Source organism: Apteryx mantelli, chromosome 31 (genome assembly GCF_036417845.1).
Source record: "Apteryx mantelli isolate bAptMan1 chromosome 31, bAptMan1.hap1, whole genome shotgun sequence".
Taxonomy (NCBI): domain Eukaryota; kingdom Metazoa; phylum Chordata; class Aves; order Apterygiformes; family Apterygidae; genus Apteryx; species Apteryx mantelli.
In genome coordinates, this window is record NC_090008.1 from 1,142,206 (window position 1) to 1,153,246 (window position 11,041).

General features: G+C 42.4%; 3 protein-coding genes across 3 annotated transcripts; 2 read left to right on the top strand and 1 right to left on the bottom strand.

Moving 5' to 3' along the window:
* The first annotated feature begins 1,448 nt into the window (after window positions 1–1,448).
* Window positions 1,449–1,916, top strand: LOC136994612 (scale keratin-like). Its single transcript, XM_067313293.1, has one exon. It carries the CDS (start codon window positions 1,449–1,451, stop codon window positions 1,914–1,916), a length of 468 nt encoding a protein of 155 aa, XP_067169394.1.
* A 2,086-nt stretch (window positions 1,917–4,002) lies between these two features.
* On the bottom strand, window positions 4,003–4,461 carry LOC106487908 (scale keratin-like). Its single transcript, XM_067313282.1, has one exon. The coding sequence runs from the start codon at window positions 4,459–4,461 to the stop codon at window positions 4,003–4,005; it is 459 nt and encodes a 152-aa protein (XP_067169383.1).
* Window positions 4,462–9,982: 5,521 nt separating this feature from the next.
* Window positions 9,983–10,426, top strand: LOC106487909 (scale keratin-like). The gene has a single exon (XM_013946718.2). It carries the CDS (start codon window positions 9,983–9,985, stop codon window positions 10,424–10,426), a length of 444 nt encoding a protein of 147 aa, XP_013802172.2.
* The last annotated feature ends 615 nt before the right edge of the window (window positions 10,427–11,041 follow it).

Genomic DNA, 11,041 nt, shown 5'->3' on the forward strand with positions numbered 1-11,041 from the left:
ATGGGTTCCATCTTCACTGTGTCACATCAAGAATTCTTTTCACTAATCACATCTTATCACTTTCTGGTTTACTTGCTTCTCTTACTCCTAGCTTACATGGTACTTTTCTTAACAATAGGAGGAGAAAACATGATAACATATAAAGGAAAGTGAAGCTTGTTGAAACAACTCAGAAAAATCAGTTTCCAGAGGGACTTGCAACTGCCAAGCAAAATATTTCTCTGTTCCCAGGAGTGAAAGACAACTAGCAGAGAATCCTCCAAAAGCCACTGAAAAATGTCCCTGATTTTCTGACTATTGTATTTGCTTGCATTGAGTAGTTGAAAATAGTGCTAAGCCAGCAGAATGAAGTCTCCAAACTTCATCTGAACTCCTAAGAGAAAATCCATTTTTTCTCCAGGTATACTGCCGCCTGAATTTATTAAACTGAAAGACCTGTACCCAAACAAAAGAAATGATAGTCCTCCTATCATCTTAATTATCCAGGACTCCTAAACAGTGGAGTCAGCTAAGTTCCTCCCATAATTTTAAATAAAGCAATGGAATAATACAAAATCATTCTGCACATAAAGCCCAGAGATAGGTGGAAAGCACATGTCACGCTATATGTGGGTTTGAAGTGCCTGTAACACGCAAAAACAATTTCAGCACTTTGAGGAGCTACGTGCCCTACAATTTGGGGTTGGTACCTAATTATGAGCTCATGCATAGGATGCCTAACATCCCCCGGGCAATCTAAGGAGCTGTATAAAAGCTCTCTCCACTCAGGCTTTCTATCGACTTCTCTCATCCTGCTCTCCTTGGTGAATTGGGTAAGTCAGATTTCTTTCAAATTCCAGAAAACTTAACTTCTTGTTAGTAACTCTTGATTTTAACTTAGGGTTAGGTTCTCTCCCTGTACTGCCAGGTTGTCAGTGTTGTTAAATTGTTTTTTCTCTGGAAATAATGTTGGTTTTCTCATTCAATACTGAGCCCTGGTAAAGACAGGCTATAGAAGTGAGCACTGGGGATATGTTGAGCAGTTCTAAATCCCAAACTTAAAACATTTTAATGCTGCAGAGAGTTACTTCACCATTTTAGGAGCTAAAGAATCATTCATATACACGGCCATAATTTTAGCAGTGCTCAACAGAGATGTGTTGAGCTTTTAAAAGAAAACGATCAAGTTCATCAAGTAGAAACTATCAACTGGTTGTAATGTAATACTTTACAAATTAGCCTTACTGCAAATAGCAGAAGGCACAATTGAATAATATGTGACATCTCCATATTAAAGTCAACAGGCTCTAGATTCCAGTGCAAGGAAGAATATTGTCATAGAAGACATACTTAGTTCCTGGCTTTATTACTGATAACCTGTTTAACTGTTCAGCATCATAATCTAATATTTGATATTTATTAGCAATGTAAATGACCATGTCTTGCAGACTTACCTCCATCCCCACAAGATGTCTTGCTATGACCTGTGCCCCACCACCAGCTGCGGCATCGTCCGCCCCCAGCCCATCGCTGACAGCTGCAATGAGCCGTGCGTCCGGCAGTGCCCTGACACCACGACCGTGATCCAGCCGCCTCCTGTGGTGGTCACCTTACCCGGCCCCATCCTCAGCTCCTTCCCCCAGGATTCAGTTGTGGGATCCTCTGGAGTTCCAGTCATTGGGGGCTCTGGGGGCTATGGCTTTGGGGGCTATGGGGGCTCTGGGGGCTATGGCTCCTGGGGCTATGGGGGCTCTGGCTCCCTGGGCTATGGGGGCTATGGGGGGTCCTCCCTGGGCTATGGGGGTCTGTATGGCTATGGGGGCTCCCTGGGTTACAGGGGCCTGTATGGCTATGGAAGATCCTATGGGGCTGGATACTGCAGCCCTTACTCCTACCGGTACAGCAGGTACCGCCGTGGAAGCTGCGGGCCATGCTAAATCCTGCAGAATCACCCCTGAGTGAGGAATAACTGGCAAGCGAGATGCAATGGGTTTGGGGCTGAAGAGCTCTCAGCTTCCACTGCTCTGATTCAAGACCATGGAGCTGTGCCCCTTCAGCCCCTATGAAATTTCTCCTTTTAAATTCTTCTTTCAGTTTCTGACCTAATGCTTCTCTCCTCACATTTCCCAACTGCCTGGGATAAATGTGTAACATAAAATTGTTCAAAATAGCTCCTATTTTTCCAAATCAACATCTAAGACACAGGAAGAAAGGTCATCTATGAACGTATACCTGCTTCGAGAGCAGTTTCATACTTCTTGGAGTCTCTGGAAATGTATTCTTTTCTCAGTATCATTAAAAGTTTGCTGCATCTAATTTGTACTTTCGAGAGTTTTTTTCCTCATGTATTTATCCTAACTTTTTGTGTGATGAAAAGTCTCACCTATATACCTCTTCAGTAACAGGTCTACACTACAGAGAGAAATGCCCTGCTCAATATAACAGGAAAATCAGAGATTGTGAATGAATAAATGCAGTGTGAGTCCTCAGCTCAGAAGGACTTTGTCCTGCTCTCCCTCTTCCCATTTTTCACATACGTATTCTTAACACTTTTGGAAAATTTGGCTTCCTGGAAAGCTGAATGTGGTATATCCACTGACCAGAGATTTGTATTGGTAGAGGAATGAAACAATGCATTAATAAGTTTTAAGTCCCTCCTAAAAACAGTATGTAATTAGAATTTAGTGAAAAGTTCTTCCAGGTAAGTTTTGATTCATCTCTTTGAACTTCAGGTGATCACCCAAATACTGAAACTCTGTCCTCAGTGACAATGTCTACAGAAAAGTGAAACTTTTTTTTTCTCAAAACCTTAAAGAAAGAAAGAAAGGAAAGTTTCCAAGGTATCTAGGATAGACAGGATATAGCTATGGTGCCTAGAGAGCTTAAAAGGTAGAAGACATCATAAGTCTGTATATGTTTTTCCAACCCTAAGCTAGAGAGTGAACTGCACTACCTCTGCACATGCAGCTTCTCATGGTTTCCCACTTTGTCTTCATAGGAAGCCTTCACAACAGAAAATGCCATTTTTAGCCCCCTTATTCTGCAGCTCCAACTTCCAGCTTCTCCTGACAAAGGTCAGGCAATATTTCTCGCCTGAGAGGTCTCTTAGAGAGCCTGTTCTTCTCTGAAGGTCTCCTTTCTCTACCCCATAGCCTCCTGTCTGCCCTCCCAGCAGCCCCATGCATTGATGCCCTTTGCCCACTTCTCCTAACCTCCCTAAATCCCTTCCCACACAGGAGTATCACTCCCACCTGAGCACCTCAGCTGCAACCCCTTCACCCATAATCTGCTTTGAATCCTGCTTCACCACAGCCAGGGGAGCAGCTCCTGTTCAGACGAGGGAAGAGGTCCAAGTGGCTTGTTAGGGAAGAGGAGTTCAGTGTAGTTATCTTCTAAACACTATGTTATTACAGTGACCCAGCCCAGTTGGGGAGGGAAGATTTCTGCTCACAAATGCCAGTAATAAATGGAGCACAGCAAAGGTGGATTGACCTCATTGATGGCTGGGCTATTTCAGCTGTGTTTTTGAAGTCTGAACCTCATCCTGTGTAAGGACTTGAGTTTTTCCCTTCAGCCCCCCTTTCTTAAGTGCCTACAGAGTTGAGAGTTTTTATCCATAACAGGACAAATGAAATCCAAAATTCTAATTCTTTGATGCAAAGCAGAATCATTTTAATGAGAATTAAACATTTGCAGAAAAAGCATTGCAAATTAGCAAGAATAAGCAGCAGAGTGATGACAGTTCATTTCATAACTCTTCTTCTGTTGGACGCTGAAGAGCCATTTTGCAAGAATTTAAGTTACACACTTTACCCCATCAGTTACGCACACAGGTGGAAAAAGCAAAAAGAATGTAAGTGGAAGATGAAGAAATTAAAAGATGTGCTGTGCACTTCCAGCTCCACTGCAGTAGGACCGTAGCGATCAGTACTTTGCAGTACTTCTTGGGGAACTCTGCTGTGGATCAGGATTGTATCTTTCATTTGCCGGTTATTCCTCACTCAGGGGTGATTTCTGCAGGATTTAGCATGGCCCGCAGCTTCCACGGAGGTACCTGCTGTACCGGTGGGAGTAAGGGCTGCAGTATCCAGCCCCATAGGATCTTCCATAGCCATACAGGCCCCTGTAACCCAGGGAGCCCCCATAGCCATAGCCCCCATAGCCATAGCCCCCATAGCCCAAGGAGCCATAGCCCCCATAGCCCCCATAGCCCCCAAAGCCATAGCCCCCATAGCCCAGGGAGCCATAGCCCCCATAGCCCCCAGAGCCCCCAATGACTGGAATTCCAGAGGATCCCACAACTGAATCCTGGGGGAAGGAGCTGAGGATGGGGCCGGGGAGGGTGACCACCACGGGAGGCGGCTGGATCACGGTCGTGGTGTCAGGGCACTGCCGGACGCACGGCTCATTGCAGCTGTCAGCGATGGGCTGGGGGCGAACGATGCCGCAGCTGGTGGTGGGGCACAGGTCGTAGCAAGACATCTTGTGGGGATGGAGGTAAGTCTGCAGGGCACACTAATGAGCAGATTAAACAGAAAGGAAAGACTTGAAGAAAAAAATAATTATAACATTTTGCATTAAGCTAATAGTAGAATATAGGACTTTGGGTAAATAGATGGATTGCCCAGTTTGCAAACTTGGTCTCTTATTACTTCATAATCCCCTTTTTTTTTTAAATGTAAACTTTTGAAAGTTCTGAAAAAACAGTGTCTATACATACAAAATCACATGAGAAACATTATATCTAGCTCTGAAATTATTTTCCCTCAAAAAGGTCCTGCAAAGAATTTAGATAAATATCTACATATAATACTGAAAACTGAGGCAGAAGGACAAATTGACTTTGTCCAAAGTCATTTGGTCATTCAGTAGGAAAACTTGGATTTGAGTTCAGTGGGTCTAGATGAGATGTAACTTATTATAAATATTTTAATAACAGTAGCTTCTCCTTCCCACTCATTCCAATTTTGCTGAGAGTTGTAGGTACATGGATTGAGATGTTCCCTGTCTGGGTTGCACACAAAGCAATTTGACAAGACAGTTAAAGGTCAGATGGTAGACTTCTTATCCTGGTTCCCAGCTAGGCAGCCATTGTACTGAGACAATCTGGAAAATTTTCAATTTAAGTCAACGTTCTAGGCTCTGATATCTTTCAAAAATCTCTTTTCAAATGACTAGTCCTGTGACAAACAAGATCTCCTCAGTATACCCAAGAATTCAGTCTAGTTCCTTTCCTCTAAATTTATCTATTTTCTCCAAGGATGTTTATACTTGAATAATTGTCTTTAATACATGATATTTTAAGTTCTCTTCTCTACCTGCTATGTCTTGCAAGTCCCCAGCATTGTTCTGAGAAAGAACATGGGATTAATTGACAACATAAAGTAGAGTAAGAGCATTTGCTGTACCAAGAAAACACAGAGACCTTTAATAGTTGCATAGCTTGTTCATCTCAGGTTGGATGATCAGCTGCGATGGTGACACCCTTACTAAAAGTTGAACCACACAGTATGCAAACCTTTGGAATAGGTTAAATACATTCCAGTTAGGATAGTACTGTGCATGTCCCAGGGTTTCTGACACCAAGCTAGTACCTCTACAGTGTCCCATGAACAAAATGGGTGTATCTGCCCACCCAGAGCCAGCTTTGGAATCTCTGTCCCAATGCAGCCCAGAAACACTCTACAGTATGGATGGTGGACGTCAGCTGAAGTTGAAACCTGCAGTAGAAAGATACATTGGTAGGTATAGAGAAGAATCAGACTTACCCAAGTCACGAAGAAGTCAAGGGAAGCGTGTGGAAGAGCTATGAGAGAGGAGAGCTTTTATAGTTTATCAGAGCACCTGGAGGTGTAAGATCAAAACTGGTTGCCCGCCCAAATTTCAAGCACGTGTTAACTGTAGAGATGATGAAATTGCTTTGCTCATTGTTAGGGTTTATGAGTCCTTTCAAATTCTTCTGTAATAGGACGTAAACATTATATTAGATTACAGAGAATTCTTTCATCTTGTGTATGGTTGGGGAAAATTAATACCTGGCATCATTCCAGTCACTTCCTTGGAATTAGGACAGAAATTAAGCCAGCTCCACTCATATTAATTTAACGCCTGGAGAGCATCTCATACGTTTATCGGAATCACAAACTGCTGTCATGGACAAGATTTTTTTTTAAGTACATATAATTCACATTACAATCTGCCAGGACAGAATTTAAGGATTGTCAATGCAATATGCAGGAAGGTTGGAGATGGTTTCTGCATGCTTACCTTCCCCACCCACAGGTGGGGGACACGGCACCCTCTGGAGCTGATGACATCTTCAAGGGTATTTCATGCTAGCCGCAATGGGGACAGTTCAGTTCCGAAGAGCAGCAGCAATTCCAGACGCCTGTGAGGCTTGCTGCAGCTAGCTTTCTAGATAGGGAGTATATGAAAAATGAAGTACAGTTTTGAGCAGAAAGACAGTTCAATCCTTAGTTTTGAAGTGTTCAAAGCTCTTTTTTATACAGATTTTAACTGAATTAGTTTCTCCTTCCATGAGTCACTCAGACAGCTGTATTCTCTATCAGAAATCCATGGGAAAAGGTCTGCACAATTTCACACAGGAGACAGAGAAGAAGCCTTTATTTTCATGCGTGTTTTTATTTTTATTTTAGAATGGACATGAAATGAGTTTCTAAGCTAAATAAAGCTACAATGAGATTATTGTGCTGATCTATAGTGATGAGCCAAACAGATTTTTTCAGGTATTGCTTGTCTGATGCTGTTAGTGCATAAATGGTACTTGAGAATAGTTAATAGTCCTGAGGAAACTTGAGCTTTTTCAGTACAAATGGATCATAGAGTGTGAAAAGAGAAATTTGACAGAAGTGCTTCGAATTACTGACTTTGATTCTGAGGAATTCACGACCTTCTGTAATACACTGTTGCTTCATGCCACAAGTCAAAACTGGGCTGAGCTGGCAGTTTCTGCAAATAGGGAACAATTATGAACTTGGAACATATCACGCGAAACAAAGGTAGCTTCTTCCCTTGTTTACCAATGTATTATTTTAACACTGCAGACTCCATGCCATAAATTGTCTCTAAATTATGAGATGGGTTTTTGGCCTTTGAGGTGGTTAGAGCTTTTCCCGGACAATAATATTTCCAAGCTTCTAGGGAACAAGTCTTTTCAAATGCCACAAACTATCCACTAATAATTTGGGAATGCACTCTTACAATTAGACTAAATGAATGCACCGTTTCAGTGCCTAGCAATTATGAAATGGCATCATATTAAAATATGTAAGTCAAGGTCATTTGTGTCCTTCATGACTGAATCCCAGATATTTGCGCATCCTCAGTTTTCTTCAATATAGAAGTATAAAATGAAATATAAACTTAAAAAAGTAGCATTTCCTAAGCTGTATAATCAATGTAGCTTTGTCATTTTCAGTTGCACGACATTAGTTCACAGAAACAAAGGATTTCATTATTTTCTCAGAATGTTCCAATTTTACCAGTAATCAGCCTTTATGCAGGTAAATGATTGCTCGGTCTCTATCACGGCGCATCTCCAGATAGCTTTAGCAAGTTGTCACCATTCGGCTTCCATTTCTATGTTCCCTTCTCCATTGCCTTCAGTATTGCCTGGTCTAAAGAGTATTGATGGATTCCTGAAAATTTTATATCAAGAAACAGAAGACTGGATGATGTGGGTGACCCATGTTTAGCAAATAAAGTGTTTTATAATCTTAAGAACAGAAAAAGTAAGTATAACTTTGTCTCTAGACTGCAACCTGGATTGAAATACAATGAGAGACACCTGTTGGAAAAATCTGCAAAACACAAAAGGAGGTTTTGTCTCTGCTCTCTGCTTGAAGTCCCGTTGACCTTCTGTCACGGTCCTAGAACCTTGGTCCGAGGGATTTGCTTGTGATTGTGAAAAGGACAGGAAGAATAATCTAGGGCTCAATGAACGACCAAGAAGGAAAGAGCTGCTTTGGAAAGTGCCTTGTTCATTAGACAATGGCCAGTGTTGTGCTCAGGAGCAAAAGCCAAACAATAGAAAACCCTTTAAAGACCGCAGAAAACCCTTTGAAGACCACAGGAAGTTTTCACTGGTTTCCTTTGGGTGTTGTATTAGTCTCATGTTAAGTAGCTGAGAGTGGAAATGATAAAGATTCCTAACAACGACCCCAGAAGTTGTTCCGATGAACTCCATTTCATCGGCAGGTATCTGACAGCCTGGATTTAATGGAAAGAGCTGTGCACATCAGGTGACAGCAATTCTGATGAGCCACCCAGTGACCCACCTCGTATTGCCTTAATAATGGAGAAGCTAAGGAAAAGAGTTAGCATAATTCCTGCTGTACCGCCAAGGATGTGAATGGAATGATAACAGGAATGAATATGACGTTTAACAATTTGAGATGAAAGAGGCCTCTGTGATGAAACGCGTCTGTCATGGTTCATGTGAATTTGAACCAACAAATAAACAAATAGTCAGCAAAACTTTGAGGACCTACGCGTCCTATTAGTTTGGGGTTTGCCCCAATTATGCACATGCACGAATTGTAGCTTGGGTGATCCCCATGATCTGGGGAACAGTATAAAAGCTCTCCCCACTCAAGGCTCTTCATTCCACCTTGCTTGCCTTATTCTCCTTGGTGAAAAGGGTAAGTGTCATTTTATGTGCTCTCTTTCCTAAAATCCAAGTATCTCTCTTCTGCCAGTTTAATTAAGGTTGGAGTCAACTGTAAGTATTCTAAGAGTCTTAATAATGTTGAATTATTTCTCTGTGCATTTGGTTTTCTTATTTGGTATTGGACATCAAGGTATTCAGGTTTCAAAAGGTAAAATCAGGATTTTCAAAAATGGTCATTCCTTGCTAATACAAACATGAGCTATCAAATCTATTAAGCAACTTTGAATACATCAGTAGAAAGCTTTTTCGAGTCACTAGGAGTTTTTAAAGGATTTTGCATATAAATTTGTGGTATTATGTGTTTAAGTATATGTATGTGTTTGTTGAGGGGACAGCTCTCCAGGAGTAATATAAAAGTATCGTGTATGGAAATATTGGCATGTAGAGGTGGAACTAGGGAAAACTAACCTAAGTCTCATGCTGTCTTGCTCCGAGCAGGGAGTTGGACTGCATGGCCTCCAGAAGTCTATTCTAATCTAATATATCATTGGTTCTAGTTAAAAAAAAAAAAAACAGTGTGTGTGAAGTACTGAGTCTTAATTCTACCATGGGTTTTCTTTGAGGTGGGATCAGATCCTACAGCAACAATCTTTCAGAAGAGCACAGATCCCAGTGTACTTATTTTTAGTAGAAACCTAGCCCTAATTGTCTAAGTGTACCAGTTTTCCGTCTGGAAAATCAGGCAAATAATCTTTTCACCCACCCTGTGATTCTCAAGCTACTTTGCAAGCACTTCAGGGCAGGGAATGCCTCATTTAATCTGTGTTTATAGCAGGCTCAGCATACTGGCAACATGAATTTAGTTATTGCTTCTGGAAGCATGTTACGAGTCAGTATGCCAGAGCTGTTCTTCCAGCAAGCCATTAATTCAACACATGAGCTCTGCTGGTTGTCAGGTTAGTCTTCTTTATTTTTGCTAGCATAAATCAGAGATAAAACCACCTTTTTGACACAGACATTGTAAGAGGGGCTGCAAAGTACAGTGGAAGGTAATATGCAAAGTAGGTGGTAGATAATATTTTTACAGTGTCTGATAGTAGGGTAGAACAAAGAGCTACTTCTTACAGGAAACCAAGCGTAAGAAACTAGGAATGAGACCATAAAAATGGTGACTGGACGGCGTGCAATCTCAGCAATGCTGGTTTTTACAAGAGGGAAAGGCGTCACACGAATAAAACTGAAGAGGAGGAAGGAAAATAAAGAACTGAAGGATAAAGCCATTATTCTAGTCTGCCTGTGCAACTTTTAAACTCTTTCTCCTGCCTTTTATTTACACATCAGTGTGTCCTGCGGACTTACTTCCATCCCCACGAGATGTCTTGCTACGACCTGTGCCCCACCAGCTGCGGCGTCGTCCGCCCCCAGCCCATCGCTGACAGCTGCAATGAGCCGTGCGTCCGGCAGTGCCCTGACACCACGACCGTGATCCAGCCGCCTCCCGTGGTGGTCACCTTACCCGGTCCCATCCTCAGCTCCTTCCCCCAGGATTCAGTTGTGGGATCCTCCGGAATTCCAGTCATTGGGGGCTATGGGGGCTATGGCTCCCTGGGCTATGGGGGCTATGGCTATGGGGGCTATGGGGGTCTGTATGGCTATGGGGGTTATGGCTATGGGGGCTATGGGGGTCTGTATGGCTATGGGGGCGCTCTCGGTTATGGGGGCCTGTACGGCTATGGAAGATCCTATGGGGCTGGGTACTGCAGCCCCTACTCTTACCGGTACAGCCGGTACCTCCGTGGAAGCTGCGGGCCGTGCTAAACACAAGAGGAAAATCCACTGAATAACGTACAAGTGAAAAAAAATGCAGATTCGCCAGTGAGCAGATGAGTGATAGCTTTGCGTGAGCACTCACAAATCCTGTTCAGTGCAGCGTCTCTCTCCATGCTCCACGTCTCTCCTTTTTTCCTTTGAGTTCTGCTCTGATACCTTCCCAGGTTCAGTTCCTTGCTGTCTTCTACTTTATCATGTTTGTTACTGGATACAGTAAAACATGTAACTTAGTACCTTTCAAAATGTAGTTGACCCTGACATCTTGAATATACCTTCTTGACACTGCAAAATATTTTTGTTCCTTTTCATTCTCATTAAACTTTTGTTGCATCATTTAAAAAAAAATTTTTTTGTGGTTTTCTGTTCTCATCCGATCTGAGTTTGCCAGCTTCTCTGTGTAAAACTGCCTATTATACATTTAGCTGCAATAACATTGTGCAAACCCTCCCCACGTGGTGAAAGCCTCTGTGGTGAGCCCTTGCTTAGGCCTATTTCATCACTGAACTGGAACAATATGGCCACAATACTGGCCATAGGACAGCAGTCTGCTCTAAAAACATTATTTCATTAGATTCCCCACTCCTGAAAACTTCTGGGCCTGTG